Source organism: Rhododendron vialii, chromosome 6a (assembly GCF_030253575.1).
Source record: "Rhododendron vialii isolate Sample 1 chromosome 6a, ASM3025357v1".
Lineage (NCBI taxonomy): Eukaryota > Viridiplantae > Streptophyta > Magnoliopsida > Ericales > Ericaceae > Rhododendron > Rhododendron vialii.
The window spans coordinates 5,477,629-5,495,155 of NC_080562.1; the positions used below are offsets into that span (position 1 = coordinate 5,477,629).

Genomic DNA, 17,527 nt, shown 5'->3' on the forward strand with positions numbered 1-17,527 from the left:
GACTGTGTTTTGATTTTACTTCAAATATTCTGTCAAGAAACTTTATTCGCATGAGATGGGTGAAATTCACCTTTTAAGTTTGTATAGAACATGCAGTTCAAATTTTAGAGTTAATTCTGTCGGGGACGCTTCATTTTGAGAAGATGAGAGACACCTGCTATAACATGTAGCCGACTGTTGGGGACGCCAGTCTTTGCTAGTGCCCTCCCCTGCTTGTCCAGTATCACAAAGCAAGGAACATATCTAATGTCATAATGGAGGAGCTGCAATGAAATCAAATTATCATTTGTCAATCGCAGCATCGTACAAGTTAAGATCATGCACTGTGAATGCAGCATCCAAAACAACAGAATTCAAAAAAACGACACATTAGATTTATCGTCGAATAATCAAGTTCTCAGCAACTTCAGCTTACGCAATTAAAAGAGATGGAAAAAATGGACGGCATTAGAAGTCAATATGGATAACATATGGCACAAACCCAGAGTGAGCAATCTATGATGTATTTATATTCGGAAACAAAGCAAAAGTGGAGTTAGGTTCCAGATAAGACCACCGCGGACCAGAAAATAAACTTGGCTGAAAATAGCTTATGCTTGAAAATACCCTTGAGCAATGACCATGGTTCACGAGGTCGTCTCAAATATTGCCGCACAGTCCACAAGCTCAGAAAAACTCATTTTTCAAGACTAGAGAACATAGATTCGAGGTACTCCATCAAACTCTTAATTGTTCAACCCCCTTTTTCAAAAGTGCATGTTAATCCCAATGGTTTGTTGGAAGGGTTCCTTATGCAGCGAAAGAAAGCTAATGCAAGCACTTAAGCCAAATGCCACAGAGACTGGGTAACACCTCCATTGGTTTGGCTTCCGCCTACAGGAGGGTAAAATCGTGTAGGCAAAAAATCTTCCTAGTTAAGGCCCTAACATTGCTCTTCTCTTCCCCAAACAGAATAAAATCATATCCACAGTTCAAATATTGCCCTCAACACATGCAGTAATCAGTGCAGCTCTGATGTACATCAACAAAATTCCTTCGAGTTCTTTGTACATTTTAATTAGGAAATTACTGCACATGCAAGTGAAAAAAACTTGTTAAAAGCAACCTCCATGTTTCATTCTTCTTGTGTATGCAATGAGTTAATTGGAAAACCGTTGCTCAACACAATTGCCAGATGTCATTCGTTTAATAAAAAATAAAAGGGAATGTCGAAAATTTGAGTGTCTAAAGTTGAAGCAACTACTTTTGAAGTAAGAGAAAGAAAGGCAAGGACTGGAGTGGGACTCAAAGCCGAAAAGAATAAAAGAAAAGTAGAAATGTGGTGGGTTTCAGAACGGGCAGCCATCTATTCTATTCGAAGAAGAAACTAGGTTTTCCTGTTTAGTTGTATTTACCAACAAAATAGAAGAAACTCGGATGAAATTTGTTGTCCTGAATCACAGGAATACCAAAATAACGTTTCCCCACGGATGACATTATAGCTCCTCAAAAGTATATCATCAAACCACACAAACTTTTCGAATGTGAATACAACAACTTGTGAGTTGTGAACAGTTACACAACTAAGCAACAGAAGATTACTGCAAACTTAAGTAAAACAACAGCCTATATATATTTGTGAAACTCTAACAAGGAACACTATGTGAAATTACACACACATGGTTTCAAATTTCAGTCTTCAAAACAATAAGATATACATGAAAATGACGGGGGAAAAAAACACAAAACCTTGCAGCCTCAAACACTTAAAATTGGGTACTTCCTGGAATTAAGTAAAATGGAGGAAACATAAGTTACATAACCAAGAGGGAGTCTAGAGAGAATACCTCAGGCAACCATTTATCATTCTCCGCATCGGCCATCACAATGTTAAGCCACTCAGAATTCCTATTCTGCATTTCCAACACAAACTTGAGCAAAGAATTGCATAGCCTGCATTTGGGCGAGTAAAACTCGATCATCGTAGCTTCTTTCCCGCTAGCCAGTGCAAAGGCCAGCGCACTCAGCTCGGCTTCTCCTCGTTCTTCGGGCGTCAATACCTTCTCCTTCCTTTCAAAACTGGTTTTGGGGCTCATTTTAGGTCTTCCATCTAGATCGAACAGGGTTCGGGTCGCCGAATTCGGGGATTTCGATATCGATTTCGCGATATTGAAAGCCACGGATCCGATATTTTGGAGGGATTTGAACATCCAAGGAGTGTCGAGTTTGCAGGTGGTGTTGGAAAATTTAGGGTTTTGGTGGGCATCATCCCATGGCCATTTCAGGCAAAACAGAGGAGGTTTCGGAAAAGAACCCATTTTTCCTCCAATTTCATTTCCTTGAGTCATCTATTCTACTGCATTCGAAGTCGTCTACAGCTAAGATGCTGGGAAAACAAATAATGTCACGAATCAGACAAGAAGTATGGGTGTTCACATAAACCCTAAACCCTTACAGCCTGTTTGGATGAGGGATTTGCCCCCGGATATACGACGCGGCTGGAGTAGTAATCCGGCCCCACCTCTTCTCCGGTGTTTGGTTGCGCAAAACAGCAGCCGGATTTGGCCCCTGATTTGTTGGGTTCGGATTTGTAATCCACCTGCGGGTGGATTTGGTAACGACAGGGTACCCCTGTCGTTGCTATATCCGGGTCCCCAAATGACCAACATGCCCTCTAACACAACACAACAGAACTGAAGAAGATGACGAGAGAGAGAGAGAAGTACTGTTCGTGAGACGAAGTGTTGTACCCATCATCGCCGGAGCCGCCCTCGTTGCTGGTAGAAGTGGACGGAGAGAGGTAGGAGTAGTGATGATCGGAGCAAGAGGCTTACGCCGGAGTGGTGATGATCGACAGCGGAGGCGGCGGTGGACGGATTGCACGAGGGGTTGCAGAGGATTGGGTTTGGGTAGGGGCGTGGGTGGGTGGGTTTGAGGTGTTGCGTACTGGAGAAGATCTGTACATACTGTATACATATACATATATATGTAATGATTTTTTAGTTTACAATTACATTTATTCACTTTTAGTTTACAATTACAATTACATATATATTATATATATATATATATATATATATACTCTTTCATCATTTTTCAATTACTATTTTAATTTTTTTGACAAATATGGTTTATTTTTAATTTGTTCCCGAAAAAAATATTTTCCTAAAATGAAATTAAGTTTAAACATTTGTGGGAGTAATTCAGTCATTTAATATCTAATTCCATCATATCCACCCTCTAAATCCTCTTTCTCAAAAAATTATCCAAACACCTCATTACAAATCCACCATTCTTAAGTGGTGGGACCACCCTTCTTAACATATCATCCCTCATTACATATCCACTCTCAAATTCACCCTCATTACATATCCACCCAAATCAAATTCTCCATCCAAACGGGCCGTTAGTATCAAGCAAATTGAGTGTTGCTCTAAAAGTGAAAAAAAAAAAAAAAAAACAGTTCAATTATGGGGAAAAGATAATTGGAATCAGGAATCGACGAACCTCTTGTAGGCATCAAAGTCAGCAAACAACTCCAAATTCCACGATCGTAAAATCTGCAACTACAATACACAATTCTAATTTATGGTGGAGAGCTGGTAAAATCACTGGCTTCTCTGGAGGTTTCGATTATCACAAATTGTACCCAAAATTGTGTCTCAATTACAGAGGCCACCGTTTTTATGGCTGGATCAACTACCACTAGTACTAGTCTAGGGTTGTAAACGAGCCAAGCTAAGCTTTATCGAGCTCGAGCTCGGCTCGTTTACTAAATGAGTCAAAAATTTGAGCTCGAGCCTTAACAAGCCAAGCCTTTATCCAGCCGAACTGAGTCATTTACTAAACGAGCCTCTTTAATCGAGTCGAACCACGCTTAACCCGCTGAGCTTAACTCATTTACTAAACAAGTCGAGCAGAACCGAGCATTAACAAGCCAAGCTAAATCGAGCCAAGTTTGCGAACTGCTCGGTTCATTTACAGCCCCAACTGGATGTTTGTTTTCTCCCAAACGAACATACTACTATGCAATTCTTAAAAAGATGAACGATTCAGATTAGTGTAATGAACGCATGATGAAGACTGTGGTGGAAATCATGGATTTTTGACCAAAAGTGGAAAGAATTTAATCTCATTTTTAGTATTTCCACGCAAAAGATCAGCATGATTAGACATTGATAGGTGCATCAAAAATCAAATTTTGGTTTGTAAATAGACGGCCATGTACAATTTAACTTTATAGAATCAGACCATCCAATTTACCAACCGAAATTCAATTTTTTATATACTTATCGATATTCGTTCAATTTGATTTTTTACGTTGATAAACTACTATGCAGGTCCTCCAATATGAACAGTTTCACATCACTGCAATAAAAGCATAATAGGGCCCACAAAATGACAGTGGTTGAAAGAGTAGTGGATTTTCCACTAAGGTGGAAATATTTAAATCTTGTCTTAAAAATATTATCCAATTTTCCCTCCTTCACTCATGTGTTCAAAGTTCTTTAACCCCACAGGTACCACAAGATGCGGTGGTATCATTTAGGATGTCCGGTGTCGGGTCTAAGCAAAAGCGAGCAAGGCCATTACTTTGGGCTCCAAAAATATTTGGAAAAAGAGGGCCCCAAAATTATGTAGTATATACCTTCACTGTAGGTCTATAAAATGAAAAATCCATCCATTCAAATTGAACCCATCAAATAAGAGAGCCCAATGAAATTTGGGCACACCTTGGGCATAGGTACTATCGTGGTCGAGGGAGATTCACAACAGGTTGTTCAGATTTTGAACAGGGATATACTATGCCCGATTGATGTGGAAGTGATAATCGAAGATATCCGTGGATTGGCGAGACGGTTTGTGAGTTGCTTATTCCGATTTGTGAGAAGATCAGCTAATGTGGTGGTTGATACATTAGCAAGTCATGGTGTGCGAGGTTCTGGTTCCAAGACTTGGGAAGCTAGACCTCCTTCGTAGTTATTACGCTCTTTAGGGTGCGATGATCATCTTTTTTGATGTTTTGTTTAATTTGGTATCAATATATGGTTGTTATAATTTTGACAAAAAAAAAAAAAAAAAAGAGAGCCCAATGAAAAATTCTTTAAATCTTTGTAATTCTTATCAAAGATTTATAAAAAAAAATGCTTATAAAAAAAAAAAAAGAGAGTCCAATTTATACAAAATAAGAAAGGATCCAAATTAACTAAAAAGAGCATGCATGAGGGCCCCATTGAAACAAAGATAGCAGAGAAAATTGATTATACTATACTGGCGTAATTAGTACATAGGGACTCTTTAAGTGATTGAATTAATTTTTGTAATGAGGCAGAATTTTTGAATTGTTACAATTTTTTGTCATGACTTATAATATTGCAATTTTATCTCGTTTACTACCAGCAACCATTGGTTTTGAACTTGATTAAATTTTGCTGATAAAAAAAAAAAAACTTGATTAAAATTTTCATTTCTTGTGGTATATATTAAAGGCCCCATCTTTTTAAGTTTGCTTTAGGTCCCAAAAACTCGTAGCGGGCACTAGTTAGTCAGAAGGACATATGCTTTCTACGCTCAAAATTAACATAAAATTTTCTGAAAGAAAAGAAAATGAGAGGCTATCTAGGAGTATCTAAAATGGGGTATTGATCAAACAACCTTAAAAATAACAGAGGCAAAACAATCCAAACATTCAAAAATTACACAAGCTGGCTCAGACATTCACTTACAAAAAACGACTTTAAAGTGTGGTAGTTAAAAAGATAGTAGAGTGTGTTCCAATTTACCCCCTTAAAAAATAAGTACGTATTTGCAATTTTCAAAATTAAAAATAATAGGCCTACTGAAATAAATAAATATATATATATATATATATATGCAATATAGATCTTGTTTAATAGATCTCAATGAGATCTAAAAACCCTGCAAAAATTTGAAAAATTATTTTCGTAAGCCCATTATTTTTAAGCTTAAAAATAGGTCTTTATTTTTTAAGTACTTATTTGAAAAAGTAGAACGGGGCCTAAGAATATTTGGCAGTACGAAATAATCTATAATTTTTTTGAAAAATGAATGTTACAGTCCTTTTTTTTAATATGGCACTCCTTTTATTGTCTTTAAATAAAGAAAAATGCACACAAAAAATTCACTTAAAGACAAAAATGGAGTGCCTTAACAAAAAAAATAGAGTGTGAAAATCATTTTCCAATTTTTTGGGTAAATAAATAGAGAGTAAATTCCACACGGAGGGTTCGTGTAGATTGAAAAGCCCGCCAAACCAATGAAAACACGACAACTCAACCTTCACTCTACACGTGCACTTCATTGAAAAATGATTATTTGGGATCCTATGGAATAAAAACTTGATTATGAGAGCCCCATTAACAAAATTTAATTATGACCATTTAGAATAAAATGGTCAAAAAAATAAGATCTTCATACCCGTTCAAACGGATTGAAAATTGGAGTACTTAATTTTTTAACTATTTTTTAATATATAAATTGTCTAAAAACATAAAGTGCTACAATTTTCAATCCATTTGAACTAATGCGAAGCTATTATTTTTTGATCATTTTATTCTAAAATAGTCATAATTAAAATTTTTCTATAGGACTCTCATAATCAAGTTTATATTCCATAGAATCCAAAATAATCATTTTTCAATGAAGTGCACGTGCGGAATGTGGAGTAAAGGTTGAGTTGTCATGTTTTCAGGCGGGCATTTCATTCTACATGGACCCTCCGTTACTCTCAAAGAAATAACTCTATAACTTAGTAAGTTGTTAATGTTCAGTATATATCTAGCCAGTAGCCTACGGATCTTGGGTTGGTGCCTTGGTCTCATTTGGTTTATCGTTTGATTTTACTTATTTATTCAAAGGAAAATGATATTGGCACTTCAAAAATTGATACAGACACTCTAAAATCAGTGTAACTCTACAGTCACTTTCCTTTATTTTTTAGAATGCCTGCATCAATTTTTGGAGTGCCAATATCATTTCCCTTATTCAAAATGCAGCCAATAAGAAGTAATTTGGAAAATAAGCAAACGAAATAATAATTTGGAAAATAAGCAAATAACACCAACCAAAATAAAAACAAATAAATAAATGACAGCCAAATACAAATATTTAATCTTATGATCCATTTTGGTTCTCTGTTTATTTGGACCCGGGGACCCTATAGTGAGCACAATCTCTATAGGGTTGCAGTGAGTTTTTCAATCATCTATCTCAGTAATTAACGGTCCGAATTTAAAACGAATTCTTCTAGAAAAGAATTTATTCTCTCCCATGAAAGGGTTTTTTTTTTTTTAATCCCATGGAAGAGTTTTTTTCAATTCAAACCATTAAAAATACTTTTGGACGACTGAAATTGCTCGCTGCAAACCCAGTAGGCTTACCAAACGAGACCTGAATAGGTGACATTGATGAATGATGATCACTCACGACAGATACCAATTATTTTTTCCTCTCTTAACCTATTTATGATCAGCCAACTGTCTGATGTTACAGGGACTGGATTCATTCATGTAGAGCTCGGGAAGCAATGATTTAGGGGCATTGAATTTCCTCATTTATATATATATATATATATAGTAACGGATGAACAGCTCTACAATTATGTCACTAAATAGACTCAATTGCACAACTCAAATCTTCGAGAGAACTAACGTGGTCACACAAGTCGCAGCCCTCCTCTTACTTTAAGAGGGACGAATTGAATTTTCAAAACCTGAACATCCGTCCGAATCACTGGACCTCAGTGACTGTGGCAACCTCTAAGTGTGTGTATGGGTTTCCTCATTTTGGTGGCCGCCCAAAATTTGGGCGCACGTTGGACTCATGCGAAAAATTGCAATTTTTTTGTTACTAGTAGTAAAGGTGCAGCTATAAAGTGGGGAACGAAACCATTGAGCACTCGTTTTCAACCTGACAAAGATTCCTTGTGTCTCTCACCTTTTAATTTCTTTAGTTATTTCCCCGCTTTCAAAGAATGTACGTGCCCCCTTTCCTTCCGCTCATTGTAAATTAACTTGCTCATTATTGTAACAACATCATCTATTGTTATAACCATCATTGAAACGTGCGTGGAAAATATCATCAAGGTTAGGTCTTTGATTAATCTTAGAAGCTCGATCTCGCCATTCATTTGCGAGGAGTCTAACTAAAGTCATAGCAAAGTTACAAACGGACTAACTACAAAGGAGTTGATAACACTTGAAAACTTCGAAAGGAACAAACTCGTAAGACCTAATTCGGAAAGAGCAAATTAACAAATCCATAAGTCTAGTGTCTTAATCACTAGGCTTATCCCTTGTGGTTTGGGATTAGGCCTTGATTTGTAAGTTGTAACTGGAGAAGTTTTTGAGTGCTGAGCGGATACCGCCATGTGATACTCGTTGGACACCCAATGTATACACCCCAAAATTTCCTCATAATTTGATGTGAATGAAAAAATTTGATGGAGTAACTCCGAGGGATTACTAGCGTAAAGTATGGTAGCCAAACTTAGGGTCCGTTCCACTAAAGTTTTTATTTTCCGTTTTACGAGATGAGTCATTCTTTTACAATATATCACCTTTAATTTAAAAAATAAGAACCTTATTGAGAAACTGGTCGCGAGACGAGTAGTGTTTGCCAATGTTTTAAAATCCAGAACGGACCGGCCGGTTGGATTGTTGACCGGCCCCTGCACCGGTCTGGTCTTACCTTGAAACCGCTACGTTTACCATACCGGCTTCATTAGATAAAACCGGCGTTCAACTGTCAACCCGGCAAAACCGATAGTGGGTCACTTGAGCCGTTAAAGAAACATACATGTTTCAACGGCTGTGAAATGTACAACTGTCGTGTTAAATACATTTCTGACACTTCTACTGTGTTTGGATGATTTTTTGAGAAAATTTTGAAAATTTTGGTTGGTTTATGAGTGGTAAGAGAAATGAGAGTAATGATTGGAAGTAGAAGTAATGATTGGAGAAAGATAGAGAGATAAATGAAAATAACGATTGAAAAAAGGATGAGTAATAATTGAAAGTAGGGGTAATAAGTGTTTTTTAAGTTGAATTTTTTTTTCAAAAATCAATCCAAACAAAGCAGAACTCCTTCCAAATGATCTACTACTGTTTCAACTTTCATGTAATAATTTTATTACTTTTATATTATTAATATATTTTTGACATTACGGTTCTATAGCGGTTACACCGGTGATCCGTTCATTCAGTTTATTTTCCAGGTTCGCTCACTGGTCCAATTTTTAAAACATTGGTTTTTACAACAAGCCTATGGATAAACTGCATGGCCCTGTGTAGTGTTTGCAACAATCAAATAAAAACTTCGGAGTACTTTCTTTTTGTATGGTAAAACAATTTCATTGACGAGCAAAAAAGAAATAGACAATTTCCAGGCTTTTTTTTTTTTTTTTTCAATTTATATGGAATTAATAAGCGATTAAATACACATTTAACAGCAGATTTAGCTAAATTCCCGATAACGATCGTCTCAACAACTTGATTCTTAATAATCAAAAAAGAATACACTCGACAAGCAAACAAGCAAACGCGTCATCACAGTTAACGCGTGCGTCAACGGAACCCCGACGGATCCGGAAACGACGTCGTCACGTACTCCCTCACTTCCCTCGCAATCACCTCCCTCATCGCCTCCCAAAACTCCGCTGGCATTGTCTCCTCCCTCCTCTCCCCCACCGCCGCCCTGGATCCGACGGCCACGTTGCTGCTAGCGCCCCCAGCCCCGGGGGGCGCCAGGGACAGCATCGTCATCGGATCCACCTCATCACCGCCACCCGCATTTCCAAACGCCGCAGTCCCACTCGAACTCCCCCCGCCACCAAAACAATCCCCACCGCCGTCCATTCTCCCTTGCCTTCTTTTCAAAGTGGAGTTCCAATGGTTCTTAACCGCGTTGTCGGTCCGGCCCGGCAATAGCCGGGCAATGGTGGCCCACCGGTTCCCGTACTGGGCGTGGGCCGCCAATATCGCCTCGTCTTCGGCCTGCGAAAAGGGCCGGTGCTCGACGCTCGGGCTCAGCTGGTTACACCACCTGAGCCGGCACGACTTCCCCGACCGGCCCTTTATGTACTTGCTGATCAACGACCAGTTTCGGGCCCCGTACCGGTCCACGAGCCGGGTCAGGATCTTGTCCTCCTCGGAGCTCCACGGACCTTTTATCTTGTCGCTTCTGTCATGAGTTGTTGAATCGGATGACGACGAATCGGACGAGGAAGAAGTGGCCGACGAACAGCTGGTGAGGTTGTTATTGATGTTGAAATTGAATGGTTCCATTTTTATTTTTTGCTGTTTTTGAGTGAGGTTGAGAGCAAGTGTGGGTTTGGGAATTGGGAGTTTGTTCGGAGGCAGAGAGAGTATATATAGTTGTAGAGAGACAGAGAGAGAGAGTCGTAGTAGTAGTATATAGTTGGAGAGAGAGAAAGAGGGTGCATGCACTCGGCGCTGTGGAGAGGGGTTCGGGGAAACTGCCTGGTGTAAAGTTGGTAGGGGGACTAACTGGAACGGGTGCGTAAATGCGCACCCCCTTGATTATAAGCTATAGTTTGTCCTAAATTTAGGAAATCCTTTTATTAGTACTATTTGTTGTTGTGGAATCGGTTGAAAATTCTAAATTAATCATTTCTGACAAGGTGATTTTCAAGTGTAAGAAAATTAAGTAAAAAAAAAAATTGAAAGCAAAAAGGTACAGAGATGTTATTTTCGATATTTAAGAAATTCTCGTAATTTTAATCCATATTTTTACACTTGTTAATTTATCTCGGTAAAACACATGATTAATTTAAAAAATGTAATACAAGTGTAAGACAATTAACCAAAAAAACACTTAAAAAATACATCAGGAAAGATCAACAAGAGTAAATCCGGAGGAGTTTAGACAAGAAAGCAATAAGTCTTTATCTTTCATGGGGCCGCATGCTCGAATACTACAAGGACCAAATATTTCGACCTTTGGTCCACCGAAAAATTTCTCCGATTGTTATTTTTAGAGCTTCGAAATTATTCGAAGTGCGTTCAATTTGGCTTGGACTTACTGCTATAAAAAAAAAAATAGTAACGACTTTTTAGAAAATAGAAAAATGCTAACTTCTACCCATCAGGAGCAAGGTAATGGGTAGAAGTGTATCAATATCCGACGAAAGCATTTTTTTTTTTTGTCATTCGTTAATCCTAATCTACTTTATCATAGGGGACTTTGGAGAGAGAGATAGATGTTTACAGAAATCGAACTCTGCCTATGTGCATGAGAGTATAAAGAAACATTAATTGCATTCTACTCCACTTGCAACAAAAAGCATACGGATATCCATGAAATATGTATTATTATCCAAAAATTAGTGAGCAGAGGTGAGCAAGACCGTAAAAAATAATCGGATAGACTATATTTTTATTTATTTTCCGAACCCGAGTGGGGCGGATGGGGGGTAGTGTGTTTGTCGTGACTTGTGACGCGACGATTTTGGACAGTTTTTTTAAAGGGTTGGAAATTGTGATGTTGTTTAATTAATTTTTAATTAAATTAGGATAAGGGAAGCGTCTAAACGAGATTTGGTACGGGGGGAAATTCATTGAACGTGGTTTTAATTTAATTTAGGATTTAGAGCACGGTGCAGCAGCAATTATGATATTGTCTGGCGGTGGGGGATTGAGATATGAACCCAGCTGATTAATTTAGAAGAAAATACGTTTTCTTAATTTGTTTGGGGAGATATAATATAGTGTTTGATCCAATTCGATTTGTTTGTTTGTTTGTCTGTCTGTTAGTTGATGTTTATGAACTAGATTTCGGTAATGGCGCTTCTAGACATAAAATGTCCTCCTATATCCTTGTGTCAATTAGGTAAAATTATACTACTAGTGCTTAACAATCAACTGTGTCTGATTGAGAATCCAAAGGGATATTTGCCTGGTGGTTTAGGAGGACTTCAGGTTTATGCTATGTTGTGAGGTGCACCTCCGAGCTATCGGATCGTACATTTGACGGCTTGGATCTCATATCGATTGGTTGTCAAGATGAAATTCGAGTCGTCAGATGCATAATTTGACGGCTCAAAGGTACGTAGCACGGTTTATTACCTTTTAATGTCTCGAATTTGAAATATCTTAAGTGTTGTCAATTCTTTCGGAGAAAAGCCCATACAGAGAGTTCTGCTCCGACTTTAAGGAGAGGGCCTGTTGGTGGACGATAAAATTGGACACTAAAGATTAACTTGCGTGTGAATTGGCATTGACTCTTTAGTTATAAGAATCTTGTATTTGATTGAGAAACCGTTTGGATCAAACACTTTCCAGTCATATTTTGAGCTAATTTTATTGAGTGTACCCTTAAAGACATATTTTAAAAACATTGAACGGTTCAGATCATAAAAATTTGATTGAAAACTATGAGATTGAGATTTGTGCTGTTTTGTAGATATTTTTTAGGTGTCCCTAGAACCGCCCAAAATATATAAACATACACACTTTGCATATATCTTGAAAATACACATATAGAATTAGTTTTATGCCTGAATTTCATCATATGATACATTTATACTTATTACTTTACAAGCTGTTTGTCTATTTGAACCTATTTTTTCTCGATTCTCTTTATTTTTAACAGTCTGGGAGAAATATTTTATAATAAAGTCATTAACAAAACTAGCCCAATCATTTTAAAACTTGTCAATGATCATTTAAAACATACTTTAAAATTTTGTCTGAAATTTTGTGCTTATTTTTATCTAATTTAACTTAGTATGCATCAGAACTTTTGTAGTTAGTAATGTACAATATGTTTTAATTTTGTACGATCTGATTGTGGTTGACTATAAAAAATAAACTTTCTCTATTATGATTAATAGGTGCTTCCACTAGGCTATATTTCTATATCCGTCCCTGAATAAGCCAGTCAGTCGGCTTCGGACGATGAAATAGGGCACCATTGATTGAGGGTGTTAGCAATTCCTCAAACCAAAGCAAAGGAGAAGACTCTGAAGCAAGCCCTCTCTGCCACAACAGGCTCCAGGCGCAAAGATTGAAAAGGACAACCGAAATGGGTAAGAAAGCGATCCCGCGACCACGACGGCCAGTGATTGAAACCCTGCATAAAATCTTGGTTGTCGGTTGGGCTGAAAACACACCCCTGGTGAGTAATTCATCAAGCAATGGGACAACTAATATCATAAATACACACCCATAAAATTTAAAATTAAAAAAAAAAACTTTATGAACTGCGCGTAGTCACAAAAGTCTTCATGCTAAACCGTCCATTCTAATCGAGGAGAAAATCTTTTTCACGGTTCAGTCGTGAATAGTTGTTTACGGCGCTTATTGCGGCCGTCTAAAAGTGTTTTGGACGGTCCAGATGTTAATGAAATTTTTTCCGAGGAAAATTTAAAATTTTTTCCAAAAAAGTTTCATTTAAATCTGGACCTTCCAAAGTCAAAATAGACGGTCGAAATTGCGCGAAAAATTGCTAAAATAAGTTCCTCTCCCAATGGCGTTTTCGAATGGGGACAACATGGTGTTGTCCCTTAGGGTCCCCGAGTTTTTTTTTCAGTCATTCAATACTCTTCTTTTCTGAATGTCACATTTTTGCTATGCAACTTTAACAAAATTATCAAGACAATAATGCCCCTCTTTTTAGTATTGGAAAAAGGCGATATAATTATCCATACACCTAAATTAAGAGCTTGCACCAATCTATGGGTGGTTGGCGGTCCAAACTCTTTTTTTTTTTCAAAAATAAAGACAATTTATTTTTAAAATATGTTTGTTTTGCTTATTTTTGTCTTTATTCACAAACTTTTGAGTTTGCTTCATAATTTTTTACTTTTCTTACACAAAAATTTAACGCAAAACTAAGAAATGTGAATTTTTTTGTATAAAATAATAAAAATAAGCCAAATGACTTATTAAGCCATTGCAAGTAAATTGATTCGTACACCTAATTATCAAAAAGAACTTTGTCGTCCAACTGTAGTAAAAGATTTTTCAAACAAAAAACGAGCCAATTCATTGGCATTTCTCGAAAAAGGTATAAATTTCTAGTAAACTCGATTTGAAAATGTTACTACGACATTAGAATGTAAAATATTGTAAAATGGGGCCAATAACTACATTCCTTTATGCTCAGTAAAGGGGGTGTGCTTGATTAAAACAACGCAACGATTTCCCAATCAACAAGGGAAACAACCCGACCTAAAATGTTATGAGTTAAATCATAATTGAGCCGACCGGGGAGAAAATATCTATCCGTCATCATGTTGGTGGCTCTTTTACTAGGCCTCCACCAAAGTGCAAGTTTAATTGAAGCCTGATCGCCCTAACTATCTGATCCCAAATATCGAGACTCGATTAATAACTCCATTCGATTAACCAGCAAAACCAACAAACCCTTGAAATTAAACAAGTGAAGAAAATAGTACTACTAGTAAAAAAAATCATTCTCTTACCCACTCTCGTTTAAAACATGACAGTAAAGATAGAGCTGTTAATCACCATAATCCAATAACCATATATATATATATACTACTAACAAACAAACGTTTTCAAATTTCTATAATTTGGGGCCCTAGCTCTTTTTTGACTACTTTTGCAGGAGTTACAGCTGGGAGTCCAAATCCACGACCCAGTAATGCTGTCGAGCAGCTCCCTGCAGAGCGGGTATAAAGTGGTCGATTCAATCGTTTATTCCAGCATGAACGGCTCGGATCGAATCCGAACACATATAAATTTGAATCGTCCATTACTCGATTAAGATTTGAACTGTTAATCGCCGAAATGAGCAGCTCGATCGGCTACTTTGTACCGCTCTTCGGGTAGATGCGGCAGTCTGGCATCCCCCCAAATCGATCCATAGCCTAAAAGTCATTTGAATTATATAGGCTATATATAAAAGAACCACCCAGATTAAAAGCCGAAGCGAGCATAGTAAAATAAACTGCTTCTTGAGGATGACCTCAACTTGTTTCAGGTAGGAAGGGTCCCACGCACAGCCTGGAAGAATCTCACGTGTTACGAGTTTGAATCGGCTTTGACTTTTGGGCTAAAAAATTCACGTAAAGGTATACTCTTCGGCGCGCGCTTGGAAGGTCGTGTGTCCCACGAGAAAGTATAGCTTAGCTCAAACATTTATTCGAGAAATATTTTTACTAAAAAAGCCGGCAAATACAATTTTAAAACACAACGGGAGATACAATTACATTCGGGATTGTTCGATACTTTTTTACTTATGTACATTAATAGGGTTCGAGCGCAATACTCCAGAATTGTGTTTCAGAGTTGTATTGGTTGTTTTGCCTAAAATATTATTCATCCCCTCTCAAATTTTATAGAGATTAGGGTGGACATGAAATAAATTAATTTTCCATAAAGGCATCCAATACTATTATTTTTAGTCATCTTTCTTCTAATTTTTTGTCTGAAATTTTGATAGAGTGTTCCGTCTCCACAAGATGGATAAAAAAAATAATGAGAATATGAAATTAAAACAAAAATATGTTTAGACAAGACAATTGTTTCAAACCTTTTTTTTTTTCTTTGGATCATAATTTTTTTTTTACTTTTTAAATTCATTTTGTCAAGACTAATTCTTAATCCAAAAAACTTCATGCAAATCTAATGAAAATCAGCAAATACGAACAAAAATATCACTTGTAAAAAGTGCTTATAGATGGCACACACTGCAATGTTAGTATATGTAAGCCCTACAAACTCATGTAAAAAGTGTCTTGTGCAAGTAGGTCTATATTTGTGTGTAGTTGTAATAAGACTACAATGACTCCCGACTCTAGCCCATTAGTTTGATTTGAACCGCTCATTTGTTGGACTCGTCAAGTTGGTAATAGCTAGTTCTTTAAAAGCATATCGATCAGACACTGGTAGCTACGTGAACGAATCATTTCTTCATCAAAATAAGTTGATGAATTTGTTTTGAGAATAAAAAAATTACTCCCTCCGTCCCAAATTAGTACTCCTTCTGTCCCTTTTTAAGTGTCCTGCTTTGTAACTCCAACTTATTAAAAAGACATCATCATTACACATTTCACATCAACTTTTTCCTCCACTTTCCTTACTTACCCATCATCATTACACTTTTACTCACTAACTTTTCAAAATAAAATCTACTTTTAGGGACAAAATAGACAATACACCAACTTTTACCCCCCTAACTTTACAAAATGGACACTTATTACAGCCCAAAATGAAATACTGGACACAAAAAAAAGGACAGAGGGAGTATCTATTTACTTTTGATAGTTATTACCATCTCGACCAGTCAAACAAAGGAAAATAGAAGTACTTCTTTTTTGAATTAAAGGTATTGTATTTTGAGAACTGAGAGAATGATCAATCTCGTAAAATGAAAAATAAATATGACTACTGATTTTGTCACTCCCTTTTTAGTTAACTCCACTCTCCTGCAAATATATTTTTACATCGAAAAATAAATATGGTTGCTGATTTTGCCACTCTTTTTTTTTGTTAATGTCACTCCTTTATAAGTGTATTTGTGTTAACGCTATTCCCCTGTAAGTATATTTTTTATACAGAGGAGTGACGTTAACAAAAAAAAAACTAAAATCATTTCTCATAAATATTTAACAAAATAATAATCTTAACGGAATGAAAGCCAAAAATGGATCAGGAACGACTCTCACAACATCTTGGAAGCGTGCATGCTTCATTACGTCGAACCCCCAACTCAACTGTAGCCATGGTACTATCGATCGCCTCGGTTTATGTAATCCTCTAGTACTTGAATTCTTCATTCTTCTTTTCGCTTTCTATCCTCTCGCTGTTCGCGTCTTTTACTCTTAAATCTTATACAGTAATATTTTTAGTTGCGCTACAATTAGATCCGATTGAACAATCCAAACATCAGGAAAATTAGCACGGTCACACCAGTCAAACCTCCGTTCTATTTTCTTTCTAAACCTTTTTTATAATAAAGAATGTAATTTCAAGTTTACATATAATGAAAATGAGAAATCATTTTTAAATTTTTTTTGTACCGTTTAAAAAGATTTCAATGAGATCTATCAAACAAGATTTATATTGGTAGAAAAATTATTTTCATAAACGCATAGTTTTTGAACTTGAAATTATTTTTCTTTTCTAAAAGTTCATTTTTTTGACAAAGTGGAACACCCGGCCTCTCGCTTACTATCAAGGTACTTATCCGGTCCATTGGTGCCAAACTGTGCGATGATTAGATGGCGTTCTACTTTCTTGAAAAACATCTTTTCTGAAAAAAAAAGTAATTTCAAGCTTAAAAATCACTTGTTCATGCAAATAATTTTCCTATCAATATAGATCTTATTTAATAGATCTCATTGAGATCTTTTAAATGGTGCAAAAAAATTAAAAAATTATTTTTTATTTTCGTTATATTTGATTACGAAATTTCTTTTTTTTTTTTTTTTTTTTTAAAAAGATTTTGAGAGAAAACAGAATGAGATCTACTCTTGTAGCCGCCCACGTGTCAACTACTCAACGGGATTTGGATTCTTGCGGTGGACCCAGGGTCTGGATAA

General features: G+C 36.6%; 2 protein-coding genes across 3 annotated transcripts; both read right to left on the reverse strand.

Moving 5' to 3' along the window:
* Window positions 1–4,512, reverse strand: LOC131331162 (uncharacterized). Of its 2 annotated transcripts, XM_058365027.1 has the most exons (4): window positions 3,487–4,512; window positions 1,827–2,365; window positions 155–263; window positions 1–29 (listed from the first exon to the last, which is right to left on the reverse strand). In XM_058365027.1, the coding sequence occupies exons 2-4, from the start codon at window positions 2,325–2,327 to the stop codon at window positions 16–18; spliced, it is 624 nt and encodes a 207-aa protein (XP_058221010.1). In that variant the 5' UTR covers window positions 2,328–2,365; window positions 3,487–4,512; the 3' UTR covers window positions 1–15. The 2 variants fall into 2 exon arrangements, with proteins under 2 accessions (XP_058221010.1, XP_058221009.1); XM_058365026.1 differs by having other exon boundaries at window positions 14–263; window positions 3,487–4,509.
* A 4,812-nt stretch (window positions 4,513–9,324) lies between these two features.
* Window positions 9,325–10,376, reverse strand: LOC131331163 (transcription factor MYB73-like). The gene has a single exon (XM_058365028.1). The coding sequence runs from the start codon at window positions 10,281–10,283 to the stop codon at window positions 9,564–9,566; it is 720 nt and encodes a 239-aa protein (XP_058221011.1). The 5' UTR covers window positions 10,284–10,376; the 3' UTR covers window positions 9,325–9,563.
* Window positions 10,377–17,527: the final 7,151 nt, after the last annotated feature.

Excerpts from the sequence above, each read along its gene's own strand:
- LOC131331162 (XM_058365026.1), bottom strand. The coding sequence starts at position 2,327 with ATGACTCAAGGAAATGAAATTGGAGGAAAAATGGGTTCTTTTCCGAAA. Across the intron at positions 264-1,826 it reads ATGATAAATGGTTGCCTGAG|CTCCTCCATTATGACATTAG; the intron begins GTATTCTCTCTA and ends ATTTCATTGCAG.
- LOC131331163 (XM_058365028.1), bottom strand. The coding sequence starts at position 10,283 with ATGGAACCATTCAATTTCAACATCAATAACAACCTCACCAGCTGTTCG.